Below are 27,909 nucleotides of genomic sequence, written 5' to 3'. Positions count from 1 at the left end.
GCAAGAGCCAGAAGCAGAAAAGCAGTATCATTATGGGGAGAAGGTATTTCAAGAAGGAAGGAAAGGTCAATGGGTTCAAATGATGCTACAATTTCAAGGAAGATAAGAATCAAATATTAGGTAGGTATTGGTGCCTTCAGAAGAGCTGCAGTGGTGGAGTCGGGGAGCTAGAGGGCATGCAGGAGCCACCGGAGGGCAGAGTGGAAGATAATGGTGTCATCATCGAGACATGAGTTCTGAGAGCTGCTGAGAAGGGAGAGGGCGGGCAATAGCCGCAGAACACAACATCAGTGGATTTACTTTCTGTAAGTGGAAGAGACTGCCATTAAAAAATCACCCAGCTTGCAGTCGGGCGTGGTGGCGCACGCCTTTAATCCCAGCACTCGGGAGGCAGAGGCAGGCGAATCGCTGTGAGTTCGAGGCCAGCCTGGTCTACAAAGTGAGTCCAGGATGGCCAAGGCTACACAGAGAAACCCTGTCTCGAAAAACCAAAAAAAAAAAAAAAAAAAAAATCACCCAGCCAACAGCAGGTAAGGCAAAATTTATATGCCACAAAAAGAGAGAGAAGTAATGTAAAAGACAAGAGGCAGGATAGCCAAGCAGGAGGAAGAGGGACAGCTCTCTTCGAATGTAAAAGGAACAAGAGGGGAAAAGGAGGTATGAAATTCCGTTGGGTAGCGGGAAGGTGCAGCAGATCCTAGCCTCTCTGGGAAGTGATGCTGAGAGAAAGAATGGGAGGAATGAAGCTTTGAGGCAAGGTGGCCATCAGCCATGTTATATGGGAGAAGGCATTGGTGAAAGCCATGCCAAGGGCTGTGTGGGACCTATTTCATCACTATAATGTGGGGGAGCCATTAGTCTTCCTTGACATATAATTATTCATCTCCTGCAGTCTTTGGCTGACACTGGTGACAAATCAGGCAAAATAGCTGGGGCAACTCTGGGGTGGGTTTTCCCTAAATAGGAATAAAGAAAATGTAGCCCAAAGGGTGGGGCTGCCTCTAGCTACAAGACACTGTGGTTTATATCTTAAGGACACACAGGAATGGCTTACGTGACTCATTGGGGACCACATCAACTGGCAGACAGGCCCAGGAGTATTGAAATAACCAATCGGCTTGTAATCCCTTTCCACATCGAAAAAGAACACAGTATTATCTTTACTCTAGAACAAAAAGAGACATGCCCGCTCAATATATATTACTATGACAACAAGCTCATAGGGCACAAAGATTTAGTATCATATAGTCTATCTAACTTATACTTATAGACATAATCCCCATGTATTCCAGATTAATCTAAAAAATATATATATTCTGAAATATATATATATTCTGAAATACACACGCGCGCACACACACACACACACACACATATATGGTTTCAAATGTTTTATTTTTCCCAAGAATTTTAGTTCATAGTTCTAGAAATGTGATTACCATATATGTGTGTGTTTATGCATACATATTTATGTGTGTGTGTGTGTAATGAATTTCTAAAATGATTCCACAGTGCATCTGTTCACTTCTTCCTGTAGAATATTTAACACTTACATTAAATATCTAATAAAGGACATAATGAGTTATTTCATTTCTCTGAGGCAAGCTTTTGTTTTTGTTTGCATTTAGGGGGTACCAAGGATCAAAGCCGAGCCTACAACATACAAGGCAAGAGCTCTCCCACAGAATGTTATAAAACTCACCTATGGCAGCCCTTCTTAAAAACATACCTGTGTCATAAACTAATGACTATAAGTAATTCATCCAGCACGATTCCCAGCTGAAATTTTCTACTCATTTAAAATAATCATTAAAGTTTAACTTATAAGACAATTCTTAAATATTATATACAGGCTGCACTGAAAAAATAAGAACACAATATGTGAATTAATGTTGGGAGATAAATCACAACAGAGTACATGCGCTTAAAGGGGCAGCTAGGCATAGAATTTCAGAGACTCACACTTACCCCGGTGGCTAGGATCTCCCCGTCACGTTCATAAGCTAAAGCCGTGACCTCAGCAGTATGGGGTTTGAAGACATGCTTCAGTTGTAACTCAGCATCTAAGACTTTCTTCCGTCCTGCAAAAATTGTAAGTCCTTTCGGATCATAAAGTTCAAGAATCCGAACGACACCGTCTTGGAATCCTACGATGATCTGGGCTGCAGAAAACATTACCTTGGGAACAAGCAAACACACAGGAACTGAATTTAGTTAAGAAATTAGCAACACACACACAAATAACTCCACGTCTTGTTTCCACTTGGGTAACTTAGCATTGGCTGCTCCTTTTCAGCTCTCGGTTCTAGGTTATGGCAATCTCCATCAATTCCAGGGCGCTTCTCTGTTGTGACCACAAATGGCAAAATTTGGTAATTCAAGCTTCTGATGAGCAAACACTAGCACGTGTGCCTGCCTCCCGTGTAAGAGGCACCTGTCACAAGCAGTTGGCGGTGAACACAAATAGACCGAATGTCCCCTATTAATATGTAAATGAGTATAAAATATGAACTAATGTAAGTGCCAAGGGAAGGAAACATACACTCAGAACCCAGAGCAACGAGGCTTGAGGATTCCCCTGAGGCAGAGCTGAGATCTGAAGGGCGTTTGGTTGAGAGCTACCCAAGTACAAGAAGGCGAACAGAGAGGAGCCCTTTGATAAATGAGCCATGAGTCTCTGAGAGAGAGAGAAAACAGCCAAGAAGCCAACCTCTTCCTTCCCTCAGATTTATGAATTTTCCAGCTAGAGTCAAAAGCATCACTCGGTCATCATCGAAGTGCAGAAAGATGAGAAGGAAAGCAAAAAGACCAGAGATTCCCTTGGCGTGGAAGTATGTCTGTTTTATGTAACATACATGGTCTCTCTTCTAAAGAGCTCATTGCATAGGAAACCCATTTAATTGTCCCCATAAAATAGATACTTCCTTTGCATTAAAAAAAAAAAAAAGATGAGTATGTTCCTTGCCTAGATTGCATGAAACAAAGGTTAAAAGTTCTAGTACGGTTTTTGCTAGTGAAAAACAAATTTTGATTTCTCAGCCCAGAGTTCAGATTTTTCTTGGGGGAAAAAAAAGCATAAAGATTGAGAATATTTGCAGTATCTGAGCTGCCACAGACTATTGTGCTTAGGTACATAGTGTGTAAGGGCATTTCTAGTCATTTAAGACAAAATGGGCTGCAAAACTGTCCTAGAAGATAATAACTATACCAGAGCCATAATTGTTTGTAGAACTTAGCCATGTGTATTCCGGACGACTTTCTGAATAAATGTCATATGATTCACACACACACACACACACACACACACACACACACACACACACACACACACACACAAAGAAGGTGAACAAGAGCCGGTGAGACAGAGCAGCGCCTGGGCGGACATCCGGCCAGAGTCAGGAGGAAACAGAACGCAGGGAAAACAGCCTGATGGGAGCAGACTAGAGTAAAGAGAAGAAGAAATGGTACCATAGGAACCAAGGGTGGCGCACTGTAATCCCAGCACTCAGGGAGGCAGAAGCAGGCAGACCTCTGTGAGTTTGAGGCCAGCCTGGTCTACAAAGCGAGTCCAGGACAAACAAAGCTACACAGAGAAAGCATATTTCAAATAACAAACCAAAACCAACCAAACACACAAAAAGAACTGGAGGTAGAAGGGGCCCACAGACACCAGGACACAGGATACCTTACATGATACATTGAAGGCAGTACTTTCTCCAAACAATGGAAAGGCAGCCATACCTGTGGCACACCTGAGCTATTTTGTGTGTCATTTTATTCCCTTACAATATGAATTAATCACTCCTCAAACAGCCTTGAGGTGTTTTAAAAGCATGGTTGCACGGACAGAAAATGCCTCAAGTTTGGTTGCATGGTTACTTCACAAGACAGAGCTATGACTATGCCACAGGTAGCATAGAAATAGATGAGATTCATTGAGCAAAACAAACCTATAACAGTGATGTCATGACATGACTTTGTAATGTTCTCTGTAAAATAAATTAACTTGAATCTGGGCTGTGGTGGCACATGCCTTTAATACCAGCACTTGGGAGGCAGAGACAGGCAGATCTCTGTAAGTTCGAGGCCAGCGTGGTCCACAAAGTGAGTCCAGAACAGCCAAGGCTACACAGAGAAATCTTGTCTCGAAAAACTAAATAAATAAATAAAATTAACTTGAAATGTTTACACTTCTAAAATTCTGAGCCAGAAAATAACTGCATCTCCACAAGATATCACCGATACAGTATGTTTTCCAGTGTCTTTGGCAGAAGCTGACTTACTGTTTGGGGTACCCAAGCAAGGGACGTACCACCTTGTTTGAATTTCATATGAACCAAAGGAGTTTTGCTAGCGAAATCATAGATGCGAACATAGCCTACAGAAGGAGAAAAAACAAACCAATTTTAAAAGAAACAAACTATAAACAGCATAGTACTTCTTTTAAAAATCTCAGCTCACTTTCAATAGTAAATATTACAGGATCAACTGACAGCCTAACAGCCTTTTAAGTTTGTATTTATTTTTTAATTATTTTTTTAATTAACACACACAGTAACAGGTTTCCTTATGGCGTGTTCCCACACACTTAGCCTTAGTTGATTCTGCCCATGCACAAGCATCGCCTGCTCTCCTCCATCTCCTCCCCCACCCCTACTGCATCCGTCTAGCCCCAGATTCCTCCTTTCACTTCTGTATCACATGTGCTCTGTTACTCTCTCCCCCTCTTCCCTTGGAGCCTCTTTTTACCCATCTCAAGGGCCCTTCGCTAAGAGACTCAAGTTGGGATTGACTGACAGGAAATGTTCCTTTGCACAATCTACAAGATTATAAATAGTCATAAGTCAAGAGGAGAGAGGAGGAGACCAGGAAGGGGCTCATACGGTTACTAACAAAATAAATAGCATTCTCGTAAATAATTTACAATTATGTCTTTGTTCTAATCTCTGATAGTGTCTGCTGCAGTCTGTGCACTTCCCACTCTAAAACTCATCTCACTTACATTAACAGGTTTCTCGTCTGGAAGAATTTTCAAATGCTTTTAACAGCACCCATTTTGAATTTACGTACAATCAAGGCCAGATATATTTTTACTAAGAGTTCTCACTTACAAGACTAGAGAGATGGCTCAGACAGTGACGTGCCTACAATACACACATGAGGACTGCGTGAAAAATGCAGGCAAGGTAGAATATGTCTGTGACCTCAGACAGACCTGAGGAGGCAGACGGGAGAGTTCTTGGAGCCTCTTGGTTGGCTAGTCCAAGCAATAGAGGAAGATGCCTGATATTACCCTCTGGCTAACACACACACACACACATACACACACACACATACACACACACACACACACACACACACACACACCACACAGAAGAACATGCACAACACACACACACATACAGTTGATAGTTAGTTCATACTTACAGTCCAAGGCAGTTGTGGCCATGAGATAAGTGAGAGGAGAAACAGCCAAGGCCTCAATGGCTCCAGAATGGAAAGAGAAGAGGCATTCTGGATCCTGGGTCTGAGAACAGACAAAGAGCACACAAGACTTAAAAGAAGACAGGGTAATACAGGATTAAAGTCAACTTTAAAGAAATGCAAAGAGAATCCTGTAACACATGTGTGAATTTACCCAGAGAGGGAATGTGTGACAGACTAAAAAGAGAACAGGACATGGGGACGAGGGACAGCAGCTGGGGCTGGGGCTCTGGAGCTAATGACTGATTTTACACGGCTCCTCCTGCCTGCTCGGCAGGGCAGGGGCGAGGATCACATGAGTAATATAAATGAAGACTCTTTGTGTTTAGGACGTGTCCAGCGTACAATGACATAACCCTCTTTTCTTTGATTTTACGGAAACAATGAACTAAAGGTGGAGATAGATGAAGCAGCCTTTAAAGAACACAAAGAAATGTTACCATAGCAGTGAGGAGGAAATAAGGAAAACAGGCACTTACAATATTTGAAAAGCTAAGGTCAAGCTTCCATATGGCTCCATTGGCATCCTGAAAAATGAAATAGCTAGTGATGTTTTAATCATTTTTAATACTCATCAAATTAAAATCATTCTTCCTGTGATTTAGTTAAAATAAGAACCAACAATAACATCTAGTGCTTGCATAGGTTGTAAAGTGTAATTGAAACATATTACTAATATCTTCTGTATTTGAGACTATAAACATATAATAAGCAAAGTGATCTCATACCGCTGTAACATGGGGAGGTTCTAGTCTAATCGATGAATTTTGTTTCTATTTTAATTTTAGGCCCTGGTACAGCTAAAAAAGCCAAAACAGAAGAATGTGACATACTTGAGCCAGCCAAAGGTTGTTTCCGATTTCATCCATCTTTATCATTGAGAAGAGGTTGACATTCTTGTCCACTTGAAGTTCATTAATAGGCTCTATCTCCAACAATCCTGTATCATCTATAACGTCAGCGGTGTCTATTGTCTCAAAGTCCCATATCTTACAAAATCAATAAGAAGGCATTTTGTAGCACAGCAACAATGGCCCTGTTAGACACCAGAGGCTAACAAAAAAAAAGCTGTCAGGTACGAGTTAACTTTTCTGGAGCTGCTGGCCAGTGTGGTCCCACAGACCCCCAAACATCACAGGCTATTGCCATTGCTCCTGATGACCCGCCAGAATTGGATAAGAGCCTATTTATTGCTGTGGATACCACATGCTTGAGCCATATAACATGGCAAAATCAAATTCTGGGAAGCTGCATCCCTAACTGGCTAGCTTTCCTAGTGCCAGGAAGCTACTGGAGGAGAAAAGTAATCATCAGTCATATCCAGCTATGGGCCCTGAGAACTATAGCAAAGGCTAGCCTGGGAAGACATGTCCATTGGTGCGGAAGTGGCACAAACATCACGGGGGAGGGAACCAAGCACTTTCAGGTTGGACTTAAGTCCCATTCCACAAGATAAAACCCATATCCATACCTGACATCACGATCTGGCTAATCCTCTATGGGTTGGCAGGTCATGGGCCCTAAGAGAGTTCCTACTACTGTTATGCAGCTAAATAGTCATAGCAATAAACTGACTTCCAATGACTTATTCTCATACGCAGAGATCAGCACGTGTCTCAGCTCTCATCTGAAAAGGTTCTGAGAGCTTTTTATTGTGATTAACGCCAAGGTACAGAGAGTAAAAGAACGCACAATGCTCGTCCCTAAAGGGAACATATTATTCCAACATCCTCCTCCTGCTCCTCCTCCCTCAAAGGGTTCAGAGATCACTGCAGACGAGGCAGAAAGACACTAAGAGCCTGGACGGTGCGTGGCTATAAGGAAGCATTATCTTCTAGGCAGGAGTGCACATATGAACTCACAGCAGTTGTGGTAACATACACAAAACTCCTGCAAGCCCAAGCCAGACCAAATTCCAGGCCACAATCTCACCCCAAACCACAGAGCCATTGGCAGTTATTAGCATCTGGCAGAGGGAGAGACCGTTTTCTCTAGAAGTACAGGCCCTGATAAGTTGAACACTCTGCAGTGGAAGCCCATCCATTCAAGAACAGACAAGATAGCCCAAATTAGTCTTGGGGAATTTAGGAGCTAGAAGCCCCCCACGCCACCCCAGAAAACCATGTACCAAGAGGAAGTCTATAAGGCAAATCACAAGACTACAGGTTTGCTAGGGTTCACAAAGGTGCCACCCACGCATCTCCGAGACTATTTCCAAATGGCATTCTCACCACCAGCTTGGTGACACACACCTTTAATCCCAGCCCTTAGGGAGCAGAGCAGGCATATCTCTGGTAGTTCAAGGCCAGCCTGGTGTACATAGCGACTTATAGGCTAGTAAGTGCTACATAGTAAGACCCTGTTTCAAAAACGAATTTCAGAGTTTTCATTCCCTAGGAAATGCCTGCCCATAATATACATTTTGAAAGGACGCATGCCCATGGTTTATCTGGTGCTAATATGGGCCTTCATTTTCCAAAGCTCCTAGGTCAACACTTGAAGCACAGAACAAGAGATCCCTTCAAATATTTCAGTTTTGACAAGAATGCAAATATTTACCACATGAGAAGCGGTATATAAAATGAGTTTGTCTCAGAAACGAGTGACCACTGACTCCTTCATAAAGCAGCCTGTAAGATAAAACCATCTGGGTGACCTGCAAGTCTTAGGCAGTGCAGTTGCCTTACCCTAACACAGCCGTCTGACCCGGCGGTGATAACTTCCCCCTCATCCAGCATTATCTGGTTAATGGGACCGTGGTGACAGGACTTCATGCCAGTTCGACAGAGCTCCACCTTGATGAGGCTGCCTTCCCAAAGCAGCAGGTTGCCCCACTCTGACCCTGAGAGTACCTGGCAGGTATTAAGAAAGAAATGTGGATAAAAATTAAATGCCTGTGCATGGATCTCAAGTAGGTGATTCTTATTTCTAGGCTGTGAAAATAGAAAGCTTGAGTATGGAAGTAGAGAAAAGAGAAAAACCCACCATCACAGATCCAACCTCCAGTCACATTTTCATGTGCTTCCTTCTAGCACCCCGCAGGCTAGCCCTCTGTGACTAGGCTGTTTGGTAGTGGAAACTTCTTCATGAATGCTCACAGGAGATCTCCTTATACACCACTCAAGGGCAGGACGCAGGGGTTGAATGGCGGGATCAAAACTGAGCATTTAAACTCTTTCGCAGATGAGAGTCTGTTTCTGCATGTAGCGCTGTCGGCTAAGTTGCAAGGCCACTGCTTATAGCTCAGGTTCAAACAAGAAAAATACTGGGGACCGCCCCAAATTAATGTCTAACTCAACAGTCTCCAAAGTGCATGCCATCAAACACTGGTTCTCATTAGGCTCAATGAGTCTTATAATAAGTGATATTAACAGTGCGTGGAGTCTGTGTCAAGCATTGCCTGAATACTTTACTTACACTCCTACTTAATGCCCAAAGTTACATGTACATATGGTGTTGACCGTCATACATTGTATAGATGGATCGAGCCATTGCCCTGCACCTCATAAACATGCACAATTGGTATTCATCAATGAAAACGCTTGTGTACAAAAAAATTTAAGTTAACGACGCTACCACCGTGAGCTTGCACGCACCTTGGACATGGGAGGTACACTTCTCAGCAACACTGGGTGCGGTTGTGTGTGTGACTGTGACTGCTTTGCTTCCCCCCCAGCTACAGCTTTGTCCTCACTCTCACAGAGCCTGTGATGACTCTGACTATCACCTCCCTGTTTTACACATACACACCACAAAACTGGAGAAAATAGAAGCACAAACACTTAACTTGCCCCCAAATTTCCCAAAAGAGCTGAGGTTCTGCTTCAGGAGCTTAGACTCAGAAGTCCCTGCTCTGACCACACTGTGTCAGAAGCCAAGGAAACTGGCAAGCGCATTTCTCTTCTCTGAGATCCCTGTGCGTCTTTGACTAGGACCCTCTGTATGGACTGATGCCCAGTGGGAAACTGGTGTAGCCTGTCTCCTCCTCATGTGCAAGAACTGATGACTTCAGCTCAGTTTTCCCCACTCACTTTACCTCCCTTGCCTAGGAGACCTGTTATTAGGCCTCAGGTCATGGGGGCAGAGTCATTAACATCATTTTTATACAAGTGAATTCATTGATGAATACTAACTGTGCACGTTTATGAGGTGCAGTGTGATACCTTGATCCATGTATACAATGTACGTGGTCAAATCAGGGTAATTAACATCCCCCTCTCCTTAAACATTCATCATCTGTTTGCGCTGGGAAGCTCTGAATGCCTGTCTCTAGTTCTTCATCACATAGTCAAGACATGGTTGTGAGCCAGACACCTGCTGCACTGTAGCACATTAGAACTTAGTTCTCTGCTGTAATTGTACCTTGATATCCATAGTCCGACCTCCCTCTGTCCCCGTTCCCTTTGCTAGCCTCCAGGGACCATGGAGGCTTGTACCTCAACTTGTATGAAACTAGCTGCTCTATCGTTAAATCTGCCCAAAGTTATAAAAACTTATTTTTCTATAGGCATTCTCTTCTGAAATGTCAGTCACAGCCAGCTTTCCTTTCTATTGGTCCTCGGAGCAAAAGACCCTCCCCCAGCTTTTTTATTTAGATGATTGTAAAAATTGATGACCAAATGTATCTACTGCTGCTCCTAGTTATAACATTTCTCTCTCTCTCTCTCTCTCTCTCTCTCTCTCTCTCTCTCTCTCTCTCTCTCTCTCTCCCCACCCCCACCCCCCGAGACAAGGTTTCTTTGTGTAGCCTTGGCTGTCTTGGACTCACTTTGTAAACCAGGCTGGCCTTGAACTCACAGCAATCCTCCTGCCTCTGCCTCCCTGAGTGTTGGGATTACAGGTGTATGGCCACCACTCCCGGATTACATTCCTCTTCTAATGCACATTCCTCGTCTAATGAAGCTCTTAGACGCTACACACACACACACACACACACACACACACACACACACACACGGGGGCCCAAACATACTTCTCAACTCAGAGTGTCCACTCCTTTCCAACACGTCTTAGTCCAGGCCACCGTCTAAATACCTGATATTTAGAGATATTTATTATAGTCCTAACCCTCAGCATTTCCTTCTGTGGCTTTATCATTTAAAATAGCTACCTTCCCTCTTATACACACACAAACTCTACTGAACTTTCAGAGACACAGTTCATGCCACACTTTAAAGGACGGTTATGCGGATGCTTCCCGTAGCACAGCCTTCAGAATTTGAAGAATCGTCTAAGGATGTAACATGGATTTTGAAATACAACCGATATCTAAGGCTTTTTGTCGGGGGAGGGAGGGGAGTGGTACATGTGTATGTAGGTGCCTGTGTGCCTGCAAGTACACATGGAGGCCAGAGGTCAGCACAGGCATTTTACATCACAGCCTTATTATTATTATTATTGTTGTTATTTTGCCAGAGTCCCTCACTGAATCTGAAGCTCGCTAATTCTGCTAGACTGGCTGGCCTGGAGGTTTTTATTTCCTCTTATACCACACTCCTTATTTGGACTAGTCCATCACTTAAATGACCAGATAATTGCGTTTCTTAAAGTAATATTTGTGTGCTGGCACTTCCTTATAAGAGAAGTGATCACAAGTGACACAGTGTAACTTTCTCTAATAGAAGATCCAGTAAGATATTAAAAGAAAGTGGATCTTGGTGTCATTATAGACAAAAAGTCCAGAAAATCCACAAGAGCAAGAGGAAAGTGAACTACTAATGTCAGAAAATCAACTGGCAAATGATTCTATAGTGCTGCAGCTATCTCCATAAAATGACCTCATCTTCCTGAATGACAACCTGACACTAAAACAAGAGGCACAAGCTTGCTTAAAGTGTTGACCCTCTTAAGCTGGGCATGGTGGCACACGCCTTTAATCCCAACACTTGGGAGGCAGAGGCAGGCAGATCACTGTGAGGTTGAGGCCAGCCTGGTCTACAAACTGAGTGCAGGACAGCCAAGGCTACACAGAAAAACCCTGTCTTGAAATACCAAAACAAACAAACAAACAAACAAACAACCTTGACCCTCTTAAGACACTTGGAACATCATTACAACAAAAGGGAAGGATGGTATAAACTATTATAATCCCACGACCTCATTAGAAGTGACAAACCTGTCACTATATTAATACAGAAGGCTGTTTACATACTTCCTGTGCTTTTAATATTTAGCACGACCAGGAAATGGTGTGTGCATGCGGATTATGAAAATTTTAGGGAAATGTTTTCATTTCAGCCGATAGTATGAAAAAGTAAAATGCAGTGTTCACTACACTTATAATTACAGTAGCTGTTATCATTGACAGCCCCAGAACACGGGCTTGATCTCAGGCGAGCATGCTTCCATTTGTCGCAGTCCAATTGCCGAGTTCCTACAGCCATGCTCACCTTCCCGTCCGGAAGCTCTGTGTAGCCCTCTATGTCACTAGTGGACGTTTTGCCAAATCGCCCCAGTGATCCCTGTAGCTTGAGGCCAGTGAATGTAAAAGCCATTGTCCAGAACCTACAACCGAGAGGGAGACGCATCAGCCCTGTGGCTTCTTTGTATTTCCCTCTGACCCCAAGGAAGTTCATTCGTGGGAGCTCACTAGTTCGTCTGACTGACGTGTGGTGTCTACTCCCTGTCAGGCAACACAGAATCAACACTGGAGGGGAAAGCCTTCCTGATATATGGACTTTGAGCTGTGCTGTTGGCTGGTTGCTGTTACCAGCCGTGAGTGAACATTTCAATCCAGGTGGAAAATCATTGATGGCCATGAAAGTAAGACATTCCATCCTGGAAGCAGAGCAAGCTGGATATGGGGTTTGGAGCCACAGACTTGAGATCGGAAGTAGACAAAGCTCGTCAGGGACGACCGCGAGAATTCTTGCTCCACCATGAAGCCTCCACAAGCCAGGCACCTCACCGTGGCCTGGAAGCTCAAGTAAGGCTTTGTGAACGCCTTCAGTGTGAGCTACTGAAACACTGTGGGAACCACTTTAGGGGGAGCCTGTCTATGAGAAGGCTGCAATCTGAATTTCAAAGCCCTTCTTTTATCTATGGTGCCTTTGGAAATCGATCCCCGACATCGAAATTTAAAAGGCACCAAAATTCAAAGAAAAGAGGAGGGAGCGAAGGAAGGTGAAATGCTGGTTAATTTGAAGACAAATGCATATGGAGCTGCAAAAATGGCTCAGCAGTTAAATGCTGAGGACCTGGGTTTGGTTTTCAGCACACACACACACACACACACACATAGTAGCTTACAACCTCAGTTCTAGGGGATACAAAGTCCTGTTCTGGCATCCACAGGCACTATATACATGTGGTACAAATACAAACACACAGGTAAAATCTTCATAAACATAAAATTAAAAATAAGTGTTTTTTAAAACTATGTAAAATTTTCCTAACTAAAATAAATTAAATTTAACAATAGCAAAAATTATCCTGTGTCTTTGTTCCTTTTAGAAAATGCCCTCACGATAGCTACTGGATTCTTTGCTGGGCACCAGACGTACTTGATGTGGCCCGAGCCTGACGTGGTTAGCTGCTCATCATCTTCAGGGTTGAAAGTGACCTTAAAAACATCCTGAGAAAACGCCTTTGTCCTCAGTGTGGGCACCTCGTCCTTCCAGTTCCAGATGGTTATTGTGTAATCAGGGTGACTACCGACGGAGGCGAGCAAGGTGCCTTCATCATTAAAGTCCACGTAAGCATAGGCCCTCTCAGTGCCGTCTGCAGGGATGGATGGGAGTCTGATGAATATGAGAGAAAGCTGAGCCCCGAGGGGACACGCCCATCACCCCAACACTGGAAGGCTGTGACTGGGAAATGACAAGAGCAAGCTCAGCCTATACTGCACGTCTGTCTCAAAACAACAACAAAAACAAACAAACAACAAAAAACAGGAGAGAGGAGTGCCCTTGTGATCTGTGTTAATGGAAAGATACCAAGAAGCTAAGAGTGCTGGGGAGATGGTACAACAGGTGAAGTGTCCAGTGTGCAAGCACGGGTGCCCGACTTCTGACCCCAGCACCCAGCTTCAGGTGCCATTCTACTGCTATAGGGTGGAGGAGGGTCATAGACTGCGGATCACAAGCGCTTCCTGGCCAGCCAGCCAGCCTGGCAGAAATGGCAAGTTCCAGGTGCACAGAAAGGCTCTACATCACAAATAAGGTGTAGGGAACCAGAGGGAAATGTTAGACATCAACCCCTGGCCTCCACAAACACATGCACAGACAAGCACACCCCTCACACCTACTGCATGTGTGAGGATGTGCATATGTGCATAAATAGCCTAAAGGAGCAATTCTAAGACTATTTCACCACTCTTGGCTTTAGAACAGATTGTAAGGTAATAAAAGGAAGGTGAAGACCTCACAATCATATTTTCCCAAAGAAAAACACGTTGCATGTATTTGTGGAAGAAAAAGAGTTAAGCATGGAGAGCTGTCAGAACTCAATCTGCAGTTCTAAATGTGTCACTGAAAAACTCACAGAGTGAAAACTGACTGCTGAGATCAATTACACGGAAAACAGCATCATACGATGATGGCAAGTGGCTGATGGCGCCTGTTGCTCTCGTTAGATTGTTACAGCCCGGCATTCAACTAAAGAGCAGTGTAGACGCTGGTGTGTGAAGGGGCCACCAACATGACTGGCACTTCTGACTTTACAGATTGCAACCTTGGGGATGTAGGCAGGCTTTACCCAGTTGGTCGAAAGATCTTGGAAATAAGGTTCCCTGAGGAAAAAGTGCTGCCTCGAGGCTGCCTGCCCATGAGCTCTTTTCCAGGAATTGCCAGCCTGTGGGGCTGACCCACAACTCTCAGACTTCCTAGCCTCCACAACTGTAAGCCAACTTCGGTCATACAGTTCCTCTCTACTCTTTATTTTCATTTTTCTCCTGGACCTTGGTTAGTTCTGTGACCTCAGTCACCTTCAGGATGCTGTTAGCCTTGACCGTGGACCGCTCTAAAGACCCCGCGCGATGGACCTACCACGCATGATTCTGTATGGCTTCAGGGAAGGGTACTCGTAGATGATGATACTTGGAAAACTCCCTTTTTCAGCGACTGTGAAGTAAGTTTTATCTGGATGGACCTAGAAAAACAGCATCTCACTAAAATATTGAAAGGAAAATTTCACGTAGATATTCCTACCCATGCAGTGCTTAGTGGCTGTTACCATATAATTGGCTAATTAGGCTGCGCTTCAGTCTAAAATTAAAAAAAAATGCTCATCTTATTAAACTCTTGTCAACAGGTATGATTTGAACAGGAAACGAAAATAATTTTTTTTTAAAGTAAGGCTTACCGTTATTTCCTTTATCTATTTCATTTATTAAGGAAATCATTTTAATGCTACAAGTATTAAATTCATAGTGAGAGTGAAAGCTTCGGTCTTTAGTGTGTGTCAGAATCTCTTGAAGTGTTCATCCAAACACAGATCTCAAGTCCCCAACTAGCGTTTCTGAGTCTATATTTGCCTTTTGGACAAGTGCTATAGATTAAAATTAATGCATGCTTCTGCTGGCCTGGATGGTTGTGTGAGAACAGCTAAGTAGGACGAGATGCCAGGTGCCTATGTAACTCGCTCTAAGTCATACGGAGACATGTGCATAGAGTGTGGGTTTCAGCCCATTCTCTACCTGAAAAACTAGATGGCTTATGATGGGCAGAATTTATTTGCCTTGCTGTTCTTAAAAATTGGAAATACAAAACTGAGGGACAATATCTATCTAGGGCTGTCATGTGCCCCATCCCATGATAAAAGTTGGGAGAGTAAGAGAGGGTGAGAGCTAAGGGGTGTGTGTGTGTGTGTACGCACGCGCGCCTGTGCTGGATCTGCTCTCATAAAATCCCATTGTTAGCTAACCAACTTCCTCAATAAGATGAATCCACTTGTGCCCTAATCACACATGTGCCTCCCAACACTGTTGCACTGAGGAGTAAGCGTATGGTGTATAAACTTAGGGGTGTGAGCATGTTCAGCAGTATGGGATTCATGTTCCTAGAGGGTGTTCAGATAAAAATATAAAAGAAAATATACCTTGAACAAAGTTACTAGACATGACTGCAATCATAGCAGAAGTGAGAAAGATATTTCCAAGCTAGACAAAGAAGAAAATATTCCCTGGATTAAAGTATTTGTGTCAGTGTCTCTATTTATAGCCACAGAAATGGGCTAGAATTGTATATTCTAGCCAATATCGTTACTTTTGCTAACTGATGAGCCAAATATGGAGGAAGCATAAGGAGCCAACAAAAGGGTAAAATAAAAGGCTGGGCATTGGTGGTGCACACCTTTAATCCCAGCATTCGGAAGGCAGAGGGAGGCAGATGTCTGCCTGGTCTATAGAGTGAGTCCAGGACAGCCAGAGCTACACAGAGAAACCCTGTTTCAAAACAACAAAAACAAAACAAACAAACAGATAATAAAAGCAGGCTCCAGCCAGAGCTTCTGCCACCCAGATGACACTGTGGCTCCTTCTCTTTCTTCCGTTCCTGGGAACAGAAGACCTATGATAGACAGGCTGACTTCCTGATGAAGCTGCCTCTTCTCCTGTGGCGACACATCCTTAGGAAAATATCTCTTACTTTCTAAGAGACTGTAACTTTGCTGGACCTCACAGCTGAGTTAATACTACAGCTTAAGGTCACATAAGACTGATTTTCTCCTGTGCAGTTGGTCTGTTTGTTTAACCTGCCATTAATCTTAATCGATATAGAGGGGTGTGTGTGTGTGTGTGTGTGTGTGTGTGTGTGTGTGTGTGTGTTGGTAGTAATTTACTGAAATAGCAAACAAGTCGAAAGTGACCTTGTACAATAAATATCCACCATAAATGTTGAAAGCATCATTGATATACAGATATAGTCTCTGCACAGTGATGTTTGCAGTACATATGGGTTCACTGTGTGTCAGTAAAATTCCATCCCCTGCAAAACTGTTATAGACTTCTGTAAGATATCCCTCATTCCTTCCTCATGTGAGACTTTCTGCTCTGTTCAGTAAAAGAGAGGGCAAAGCCGCCATTCTCTAGGGGCAGGCAAGGCAGACATCAGGCAGGCACACAGACAAAAGTTCAGACTCCCACAAAGGGTTAAAATAGACAAGTAGCCACAAGCTACAACAAGAGGGAAGACACAGGAAGGGAAGGGAAGAATTCAAATTTGGACTCACTCTTTGTCAAACTACTCCCAGATGAAGTCTTTGAATATTTTCTTAATTCAACGCCATGATTATTTACATGCAGCTATGGAAAAGCTATCGTGTGTGTGTGTGTGTGTGTGTGTGTGTGTGTGTGTGTGTGTGTGTAGGCTTGAACCCTATCATAGAAAGAAAGAACATTTTAAAGGAAGCTAAAGAAGAAAGGGGCTCAGAACAAATATGACTGTGCATCTCATGTGACCCTACAACACCCTGACTGTCACTGCCATTGTGGCATCCACAGAAAAGACTAAAGTGGGGATTTTTTTTCCCCACTGGGTCACTAAACGTTCGCATACCCCGATGGCACCAATTCCCTGCCCGCTGCTACTATGCAGGTACATTTGCTCCTTGGTTCTAAAATCCAACAGGACCAGCTGGTTCCCAGCGATGTACATCAAGGTGCTGCTGTCCAGGAGTTGCAGGTTGGCTCGCTTTTTGCAGTCATAGCCAAAAGAATGTCTGAGGAGAGGCTGCTAAGGAAACGAAGAGAAGCAGAGGCGCCCTCTAGGGGTAGAGGAGCGACTGACACAACTACGCCTGCTTTAAAACTCCATCCTCTGTTTAACTAAAGATCCAAGATCAATGTAGCTAAACTCTACCCTCAAGCTCCATTATGACTCATAACAGCAGCAAAATTACAGTTATGAAGTAGCAATGAAATAATTTAAGGTTGATGGTCACCACAATATGAAAAACTGTATTAAATGCCACAGAGTTAGGAAGATTTAAAACCGCTATGTTAGGCCTTCTAGACCAAATTGTTTCCATCACAGCTACGTAAGCAGCCATCGACAGAATCTCAGTGCTGCAATAAAGCTTTATTTACACAACAGGCTGGAGGCCACATTAGCTCCAGGTTTGTCAACCCCTGACCTAGGAAATGAAACCTTTCCACACTAGGAGTGGATACTCGAGAGTGAGACAATCCAGTGGGATCGTTGATTCCGGAGTCACATACGGTATGGAGACGAGCTCTGAGTAATTGTAGAAGAAGTTCTCAGAGAGCTTCTTCTTTACTTTCTCCTCGGCCTCTTCCTTAACTTCAACAGGAGGTTCCTGGGATGCTAAAACACGAAAACGCTTTATCTAAGAAAAGCACAAGCTGAGCCCTGGAATCGTATTTCACAAAGTGAGGGGGACCGCGTGTGCTATGTTAGCGGTAAGAGCAACCACTGGCCTGCACACGTGCTACACACCGCTGCTCTGAGGAGGAAGAGGCCACAGCCTGGACACATCAGAGGAGGATGCTGAGTTCTGGCCATGTTTTCAACAGGGAGACTTGAAGAACTCTTAACTAATCTGGGGCACAGTGCTCCCTTGGTCACTTTATCCCCAGAGAAAGGACAAGGCTGTTCAATGTGGTCCTCAAAAATAAGAATGTAGAACCCCCTAAAAATGGTGAAATTACTCTATAATGATTTGTATATTTCTTTTCTTTTTGTTTCTAACACGTGTCCACATCCTGCAGATTTTCCATTTCTTTTTCCTTTCCTTTTTTTGGATTTTCGAGACAGGCTTTCTCTTGTGTAGCCTTGGCTAGCCTGGACTTGCTTTATAGATCAGGCTGGTCTCAAACTCACAGAGATCTGCCTGCCTCTGGCTCCCCGAGTGCTGGGATGACAGTGCCCAGCTAGATTTTCCATTTCTTAGATATATATATATAAAGAGCTGTTTGATCTGCCTGAGCAACTTGCCTTTACCACAGCAGCGATTGCTGAGGGAAAGCTAATCACACTTACTTCCCGCGCTCTGGAAATAATCCTGTGATGACGTTGAGCTTTCTTCCATATCTTCCAGGTCCAAGTCATCATCAAGATAGGATTCTTCTGCATCAGTGTTTAAGCCATCTGTGGTGTCTTCTGCAGTTTCTTTAGTAGATATTAAAGACAATTTGTTTTAACAGTCTCACAAGTTTTTAATTACATTTGCTTATTTCCAGAGTAACTAAAACCTCTTACTTGTTTATGCTTGAAATTTAATGAATTTTTATATTCAAAACTTCCAGCCGGCGGTGGTGGCATACACCTTCCATCCCAGCACTCGGGAGGCAGAGGCAGGCAAAGGTCTGTGAGTTCGAAGCCAGTCTGGTCTACAGAGAGAGTTCCAGGACACCCACAGCCATGCAGAGATGAAAAAAAAAAAAAAAAAAAACTTGCTAGAATTACTTTATTTATTTGATCAGCCTTATAATTTTACAAAAACAAAAAGGTCTTTTCTGAGATTTCATCTCTATTTTCACTTTATCTTTCAATCTTTTTCTTATAAAACATTAACAAGAAAGGATAAATAACAAGCCAGTTATTTATGAACATTAGTGTACTACCACAACTCCAACTAACATTTATAGAGGGTCTGCTATGTTGGGGAGTCACAATGCTATTTAAGAGTGACCTCCTCCAAGTATGATAGTTTCTCTCTGAAGTAAAGTCAAAAGAATAAGTTAAAATACTGGCTTCAGAGCCAAGGTCTCTGATATGCCCGGCCAGCCCTCTATCCACTGAGCTCAATCCAGAGAAATGCACTAGGGGCTGGAGATAAAAAAAATTAAAGCATAGATGCTCCTACTAAGGAACAGGAGAGTTTGTAAACAGGCAACCCATTTCTGTCTATAGATCCAAATGGTACTCTTTCAAATGATTCTACCCAAATTTGAAAAGAAAAAAAAAAGGTATATAATCATCCCTACTTACGTTTGGAATCAGTTCTAGAAGACTGTTTGCCATCACTCCTGGATCCTGACCTTCCCCCATCAGTGTCCTGGTCATCTGGCTCCTTCATATCTTGTGAGCACAAAATGAGAGAGAGAAAGAGAGATAGAGAGAGAGAGAGAGAGAGAGAGAGAGAGAGAGAGAGAGAGAGAGCGCCAGGACACAGAAATTAACAGATCTTTCCCCACCATGAATTTCACAAGCATCGAAGGCCATGCATGCTAGCACCCTTGTGCCTGCACTGCATCCAAGATGCCATTGAGCGGCAGGCTGTGACCGATGTCAGACACCTCCCTGAGAGCAGAGAGTGGAATCACAGGTTTCCGTCCTCCGTGCACACTTGGCATTCTGGTGCACTCTGATTTTCCAGAGATTCACAGTGAAACACGACACCCAAGGCCATCTTTCCCTCAAATGCACGTCCACTGAAACTAACCCTCTGCCACACCCTTCTTTTGGTCGCTCTATCATCTCCTTTTCCCCTTCCTGTTATTGATCCCCCTGGGGTTACTGAAATGATCAGTTTCATTTCAAATACGTAGTTTTGAGCACACCTGGTATGTCTCAGGTCTCACACCAGGCACTAAACTACCCGGCTGCATGAAAAGAAAATATGGCTGGCCTTGAACTTCAGGGAGCTGACTGTTTAGAAATACAGGCATTCAACAAGCAGTGGAAATCCGGGTCTGTAAGAAATGAAAATGAAAGAGTGGGGTCCTGTGGGCACGTGTAATAAGAAAGCTAAACTAAGTTTGAGGTTTAGGAAAGTGGCGTTTGAGGCAGAAATGGTGATTATGGCTTGGCACAGGCTGAGGAATAAGCCTGTTGGGCAGAGAATACCTCTGAAGGGCTGAACTTGCTGACAGATAAGAACAGGAAGCGTGTTTTAGTTTACACACCGCTGGGACGAAATACCTAGCAAGTCACAGAATGATGGGTGGCTTTATTCTGCCTCAGGATGCGAGGGTACAGTCTATCCTGGCAGCAAGTCACGGCAGCAGGAGCTTATAACAGCTGATCGATTGCACCACTGCTGCCCAGAAGCAGAGGGGCTTGAATTCTCTTTATTGAGTTTATGGCCCCATGGGATGGTGCCGTCCACACTCAGTGAGTCTTCCCGCCTCCGCTAGCCGTATTCAAGACAACCCCTTATAAACACACCCAGGGATTCATTCCCCGGAGATGCTAAATGCCGTCAGGCTGACAGTCACAATTAGCCATGCCAAGAGGGGAATGCCATGGGGGGGGGGGGCGGCGCGAGGGGTGAGGCGGATTGCTGAATGAGGGAAGTCCATACTGTTCCATCCAATGGCGGTAGGACTATACATTCTGACCAACCACATGTAAGCAGGTGCCCTCTCTCCATACTCTCACCAGCTGTTTTGTTTTGTTTTGCTTTGCTTTGTTTCTAAGAGCCTTTCCAAATGGTAGAGAGATGGTAATAGATCATTTCTTTGAAAAGAAACGTCGAGGTTCAAGGTATTGGAAGCAAAGTGAGCCTACTCTCCAGGATGTCATGATGCGGGCTCTAAGCTAGTGAAGCAAGAGGGGTTGCTTCCAGGGTCCACTTGCACTCCTGCGCCCATGGCTTTCTGGAATCCAGGAACTGGGCAACACAAGTACTTCCCAGAGGCCTCGGAGCCCAGCTTTCTGTTCTGATTGCCACTAACTAAAAGGTTCATGAGGCCTACTTCCTACCTGCTGCCTTTCTTTTCCTACATATATTTTTAATATGCTGTTAACTAAGTGGTTCTCAACTTCCCTAACTCTGGGATCCTTTAGTACAGTTTTTTTTTTATACTGTGGTGACTTCAACCATAAAATTATTCTCATTGCTACTTCATAACTGTAATTGTGCTACTGTTATGAAACATCGTGCAAATATCTGTGTTCTCCTGGCAATGCCCACAGGTTGAGAACCACTGCTTTAACTGCCTATACACTGGATATATTCTCTCTCTCTTTTTTTTTAAAGGCCATAGACCCAATAAATTTACTCATAATTGTTAGGTAGAAAACAAAACAATGAGGCAAATGGGCCACTCTGTAAACAAATTTGACCCACAACAAAAGGTAAACAGTTACAAGGACAAAAGCCTAACGTTGCTTTCTCATTGCCATGAATAATGCACTTCTCGCATGGCCAAGACTACCATGAAATAAAGACTAGTATCACAAATGCAGTCAGTGTCAGGCTGTGCTGAGTATGGAAGAACATTCTAGAATGCAGAGACTTCACTCAGTAATCTGAACTAGGCGTATTCTTCTCTCTGCAGGGGTAACACAGTGCGATGGGGATTTGGAAGATGCATGTGAAGGGGGGTGGTATGAGAGACTCTTTCCTGGAAGCCATTAACAGGGCTGCTGATATGGAGCAAAGTGGGGTTTAGGGCTTTCGTTGTTTGTTTGTTTTGCTTTGCTTTTTCCTTCCTTTTTAAATTTTAATTTAATTTATTTTTTAGAACAAACAGATTGGGAAACTGTATTATAACCCCATGAGGTTTTGAAGCCAAAGAGAACTGGGATCACATCCAAGCTTGGGTAGCAAGCAGGGCCCTTAATCTTTTTGTCCTTCTCGATGTATAATGGGTATAGTTACTATTTGTCCCTATATCTGCATACAATGTATAGTGTCTAGAGTTCTCAATTATGGCTGCACTTCAGCATTACTTGGAAAAAAACATGGAATTAACAGAGTCTGGTTTTCCAGACAGAACTCTGTGCCGCCACATAGTTAGAGCTAGTTCTAAGAACCAAGGGTCTGGATACTGCACAGGTTTCTCACATATGGTAGTTGGCTTCCCTGGCAATACAACGACTTTTTTTTTTTAACCACAAGTGAAACTCAGTAAGCCTGATCAGAAGCTAGGCAGGCTTCCATGCACCGTAAGTCCCAGCAATTCAAGAGGCTGAGGGAGAAATATTTTCTGAGCCCAAGAATTCAAGGCCAGCCTGTGCAACATAGTGAGAGCCACCTCTAAATGCTAGGCTCAAGGGACAACTTAACATAGTTCTCACAGCTTTCAGGCTACAGAGATAGAACCCAGGTTATCTGGCTTGCATTGTTCATCTGATTACAAATGCTTTTACCTGCTGAGCCATCTCACTGGGCCAGAGAGAGTTATTTAGTGCAACATCCTACCCAGTAAAGGATAGATATTCACAGCACCTGTTGTTGGCCAGGCTGGGAATATTGGCTTTAATATTGGGTTTAAGTTGGAAAATGTTAAGTATTTAATAGCTCTGGACTCTCATCTTAGAAATGTGATGCTCACTTCATAGAGCTGAGATCAGTATGGTACATCTAGTGAGGGAGATAGTATATCATAATTTTGCAGGTGAGAAAGAAGACCAGTTACTAACTGAATCCATTCTGTCTCCCATCTCATGCAATTGGTTTTCATAAGCTATTACCAGATGTCCAGCTATGAAAACTTTTGGGTTCACCTTTGCTTAGTCCCATCACTGTTATAGCGGACTCATTGCCCCATCACCAGAGATAGCCTCATAGCATTTTTCCATTTTCTAATTCATTTTATCATAATTTCCCCCCATGGGTGCTGGAGGGGGTGCTGTTTTATTCCAGAGTACCAGGGCTCAATTCCCAGCACCCACCTCACAACCATCTGTGCTCCAGAGTACCAGGGCTCAATTCCCAGCACCCACCTCACAACCATCTGTGCTCCAGAGTACCAGGGTTCAATTCCCAGCACCCACCTCACAACCATCTGTGCTCCAGTCCCAGGGGGTCCAATGCCTTCTCATACCTTCCTTGAACACTGCCCACATGTGGTACATAGACATGCATTCAAAGACTCAAACACATAAAATAAAAATATATAAAACCTTTAAATTTTTAACCTTTTGTTACATTTATCTATATTCTGTTTGTGGGTGGGTGGATACATGTGTGGAGGTCACAAGATGACTTTGTGGAAGCTGCTTCTTTCCACTCACCGTGAGGGAGTCAGGGATGGGACTCAGGGTTCAGGCTAGGTGGCAAGTACCTTAGCCCACTGAGCCAGCTCCCCCGTCTTCTAACCCATTTTCTACCTAGCCCTCTGTATTCTTTAATTTTTTTTGTATAGCTATTTTTTATTATGTTTCTTTTTAAACATATACATTTATATTATTACACATGAATAAAATAAACTACGTACATCAGGAAGAACCACGAGACAATCAGGAATTATATAAATGTTACATTCATAGTGGTTTGGCTATTTGTATTTGGGAAACTTGCGGTAAATTTCTTTCCTATCTTCTTGGATCTGAGTTTCTGAACGAAAATCAATTACTATCATATCTCATCTCTATTAAAACATCTATCTTGATCTAAAAGCTTCTTAACCCCTAACCAACTAAGCTTGATTGTAAGACTAAACTATCTGGTCTTCAACCCCATCAGAGACTTGAGAAGGGATAAAATTTAAATACCTGAGTGAATCAGAAGTGCAGGTTAGTAGCTTCTAAAGTGAAAAAAAAAAAAAATGACAGGGACAGTTTACTGTCTGAACAGTCACTCAACGCTCTCTATAACATTGGAACATCATTTTCGGTCTTCTAGCCCAGTATATCTGACAGACGTATTTGCAAGGCAGGAACAATTGAGGACTTGCTTACCCTCTCTTGGCAGAGTTTGGCCGTCAACTGTCGGGCCTCTTTTGTTTAAAGTGTTGAGTGACCCTGTTGCCGTAACAGGAGAATGCAAGAACTCTTGAGTTCGTATACAAACACTGCGCATGGCACAAAAGTCCTTCATGGTACGGTTCGAGATCACTGCAGCCCCTCACACCCCGTTCTTTATTCATACTCCCTCTTTAGGCCTTTTTCTCAGGTGTCTTACCAAGTAGGCAAGTAAATCAGCTCATGACCAACTGAACACACACTCTCTTCCTACTGCCTTTGCATACTACCAGCACTTAGTCGCACTCCCTAGATACTAAGCACTTGACCAGTATCCGCCTGGGACTCTAACAAGAACCCCAGGAGGCAACACGGCCATTTTTTTAGAGATAAAGAAACTAGTGCAGAGGGGTCAGTGCCCTCACAAGGCTCACAGCTAAGGGCGGGCATGGGTGGCTTTATTGACCCCAGGAACATTCCCAGCAGCTCTTTTCCTCCCTCTGTGGTGATCTAAGTCCTCTCCAACTGCTTGACTGCCTCTTGCCCCGTATTGCAACTTCCTTCAAGGCAGGAGCTGTGCACATGTCTAATTTGCACTGGTTGCTTCATTATTTTTCCGCTGAACTTCCATAAGAGGACCAGGAAAGTTCTCCAAGGAGACCAGACTACTAGTTCACCTAAGAAGTTCTCCTAAGAGAAATCCAAGCGGGGTTCACTGCTCTTTGGGTCTCTACCAGATTTAATGGGAGGCTCATGGAGACAGCCTCGCTGCGGGAGCCCACTTACCAGAGGTGTTCACCACCGCAGCTGGTTTCTAGTCACACTTGCCAGAGGACTCCGTTTACTGCGGTTGCTACAGCAACGCCACTCAGCCTGCAGGCAGTGATGGGGGCGGCGGGGGGCGGGGAACCAACAGGCTATTAGGCGCATGCGCGGCATGCCCTTGTGTGGGTGTTTTTTTTCCCTTAAACTGAGATGTTGCTGCAAAGTCCACTCTGCTCTGGGGAAGACATTACTGCGACCCACCTCCCTCCCTCTAGGAAACAGAAATCCAGCATTCCAGCGATTTATGAACCAAATGGCTGGACACTTGGGTACTTGCTCAACTTTCCAAACCGGCCAAACGGTCGGTCCTAAGGCAATTTTTTGCCAATTAAAAACAAAACTTTTAAAATGGGGGCGGTGTCTTGGTGACGGAAGGCAGCTTGCCAGGTACATCAACATCGAAGACAGATAGACCAAGGGCTAAGTATTTTCTAAAGCTAAATATCTGTCGACTTTTTAAAGAATAAATAAAGTTTTGTGTTGTGAATTCTTGCTACAGGCGGTGGGCACACACGAAGTAGAGGCTCACCTCTCAGTATTTTTTTTTTTAAATAAGCAATCGGGCGCCGTGGCGCACTCGGGGAGGCAAAGGCAGATGGATTTTTGAGTTCGAGGCCAGCTTGATCTAAAAAGCGAATCTAGGACAGCCAAGAAACCTTGTCTTGAAAAACCGTAAATAAATAAATAAATAAATGTAAAATAGCAAATAAGCCAACAAAAATTGAACAAAAGGTTTTGAAGCTACTTTATGAAAGAAGGTATACAAATACCAATAAACAGACCAAAGTAAGTTCAGGGTCACCATCACAGATGAAAACACAAATTAAGATACCACTACTCAGCTACAGAGAAAGTAAAAAGACTGACCAAATTACTGGGTAAGATTAGGAGTAACAAGAGAAGGTAACATACTGCTAGTGAGAGTGTAAAACGGAATGTCAGAAAGTCACTTAACAATTTCTTAAAATTCAAGCATGTGTTATCATGTAATTACTAGTAATTACATGTAATATCTAGTTTTGTATCTCAGGCAAATTAGATATTTGCCCCTCCTTCATAGTAAGCTTATTTGTAACAGTTTAAAGCTGGAAACAAACCCAGGCATTTGGTAGCAGGACACAAAATGCAGAAACTATGGCACAGTCATACAATCAAATACTAATAAGGGATACAAAGGTTTGTCTACTGACACACATATCATGGATCAATCTCAAAATCATGTAGAATGTGAGAAGCCAAAATAAAGGATTGTTAATCCTGAGATTCGCCGGAGAAAAACCAATTCCACCATTTTGGGCTGAATTTGGAGCAAGCTTTATTAAATATTAAATACTGACCAAGAGATAAACTTTAATCAAGACTACACACTAGAATTTCCCAGCTGAGTGTTGCAGAGGGGTTATAAAAACAAACCTATATAGGGCATCGTACTTTCCCATGAGGATTTCTTTATAGTCCAAGAACTACAACTCCCAGCATTCCAGGAAGCTACTTGGTCCTTGGGCAGGGGGGCTTACAGGTTAACTTTGGGCATTACAGTATGTTCTGAATGACTATATGAAATTATAAAATAGTATTTGGGGACAGGAACCACAAATAATGTTTTCTGCTGGTTCTGGGGGTGGGGCGGGGGGACCAGTTCTGCTAGTTCTGAGGGAACTAACAGAGATGGACATAAAGGGTAGGCTGGATTGGTACTTCACACACACCCTAAGGTTGATTGGTAAATTAAGGTCTAAGCATTCCACTGTACATAAATTGTATTTTAATTACAGCATTTAAAGGGTAGACGTGATCCATATAATTTTAAAAGCCAGATACAGTTTTCAAATAGACGTTAATTTTAACACCAAGGCTGAGGAGGTGTAAGAATAAAGTATCCATTAATCCAGTAGTTAAGGGTACCAGGGCCAATTTAAATTTTATTCTAATCAACACTCTTTTGATATCTTTTAACAGACATTAATTGCTTAGCCTCTAGTTGAGAGCAAGTACTATTCCCTATTATCTTCCCCTTTGACCCAGAGACAATATTCTGGGGTCAGATATATCTTCCTTACCTTACTCAGCGACGAATGTCCCAATGACCCAAAACAGAAGTCCTCAAAGTTCATAAAACACAAAGCCACCTGCAAGGCTACATGTAGCAAGCAGTTCACCAGGTCTGACCTCAGAGGGTGCACATCCCTCAGCAGTGTGTCTTCTTCAAGGGAACCTATGCTCAGCCGCGCAGGAAGCCTCACTTGCTTCCATGCAGGACCGTGTTTCCCATGCGTGACTCTTCATCTTTACTAGTCAGCATCCAGCTAATCAAGGCATCATTTGGTTTTCTCCTTTGTTCTTATCTCTAGGGTTCTAGTTTTGTTAAGCTGCCCACCCAAGATTTCCTTACAGTTTAGAGATATCTAGGGAAGGTTTTTCTTCACTAGTGAAAAAGAAATAGACACTGCTGACACTACTCTCTATTTCCAATATGGGCTGCAACCAGGAGACAATGGGCTGAGTAAGCTAAAACTGGGGAGGGCTTAGGAGGCTGGGCTCTTGACAATATGGCTTCAGTGCTATACCACATTTGGGTAGCTCATTTCCTGAATTTTGTTCTAATGAATAGGGATGCTATTTGGAGCCTTCCAGGGCACAGCAAGTGTCCAGGAAGGACCTAGATGCATAGAAAAGATTGTCCTCAAAGCATATAGGAAAGTACACAGAGGAAGTAGGCAAACTCTGCTCTAAGGCCTGCCCTATGTACAATTCGAACTCAAAGGATCAGATGAAAACAGGTGTCTTAAACACTGATGGAATTAACTTCTTTTTCTTATGATTTAACTTGTTAAATGATTTGCTTCTTTCTTCCATTTGTCTGCATGTGTATGCATGCAGCAAACTTTAATCCCAGCAGTTGGGAGGCAGAGACAGGTGGATCACTGTGAGTTCGAGGCCAGTCTGGTCTACAAAGCAAATCCAGGACAGCCAAGGCTATATAGAGAAACCCTGTTGTTTCGAAAAACCAAAAAAGAAGAAGAAGGAGAAGGAGAAGGAGGAGGAGGAGGGAAAGAATCTAAAGGATTCA

The 27,909-nt window shown here is 43.4% G+C and overlaps 1 protein-coding gene across 1 annotated transcript in view; it reads right to left on the bottom strand.

Moving 5' to 3' along the window:
- Positions 1–18,567, bottom strand: part of Cfap44 (cilia and flagella associated protein 44) — a gene marked incomplete at its 5' end in the record, with an annotated part of 71,888 nt that extends 53,321 nt beyond the window's left edge. The window contains 13 exons of the mRNA XM_051150556.1: positions 1,055–1,165; positions 1,969–2,178; positions 4,284–4,378; positions 5,428–5,527; positions 5,964–6,011; positions 6,318–6,473; positions 8,172–8,336; positions 11,874–11,988; positions 12,987–13,203; positions 14,469–14,571; positions 16,977–17,139; positions 17,591–17,744; positions 18,420–18,567. Coding sequence (XP_051006513.1) covers positions 1,055–1,165; positions 1,969–2,178; positions 4,284–4,378; positions 5,428–5,527; positions 5,964–6,011; positions 6,318–6,473; positions 8,172–8,336; positions 11,874–11,988; positions 12,987–13,203; positions 14,469–14,571; positions 16,977–17,139; positions 17,591–17,744; positions 18,420–18,567 — 1,785 coding nt within the window. The remainder of the gene's footprint in view (positions 1–1,054; positions 1,166–1,968; positions 2,179–4,283; positions 4,379–5,427; positions 5,528–5,963; positions 6,012–6,317; positions 6,474–8,171; positions 8,337–11,873; positions 11,989–12,986; positions 13,204–14,468; positions 14,572–16,976; positions 17,140–17,590; positions 17,745–18,419) is intronic.
- Between the last annotated feature and the right edge of the window lie 9,342 nt (positions 18,568–27,909).

The sequence above is a fragment of the Acomys russatus genome, chromosome 8, assembly GCF_903995435.1.
Source record: "Acomys russatus chromosome 8, mAcoRus1.1, whole genome shotgun sequence".
NCBI classification, from domain to species: Eukaryota; Metazoa; Chordata; class Mammalia; order Rodentia; family Muridae; genus Acomys; species Acomys russatus.
This window is presented reverse-complemented; position numbering and strand designations above follow the sequence as displayed.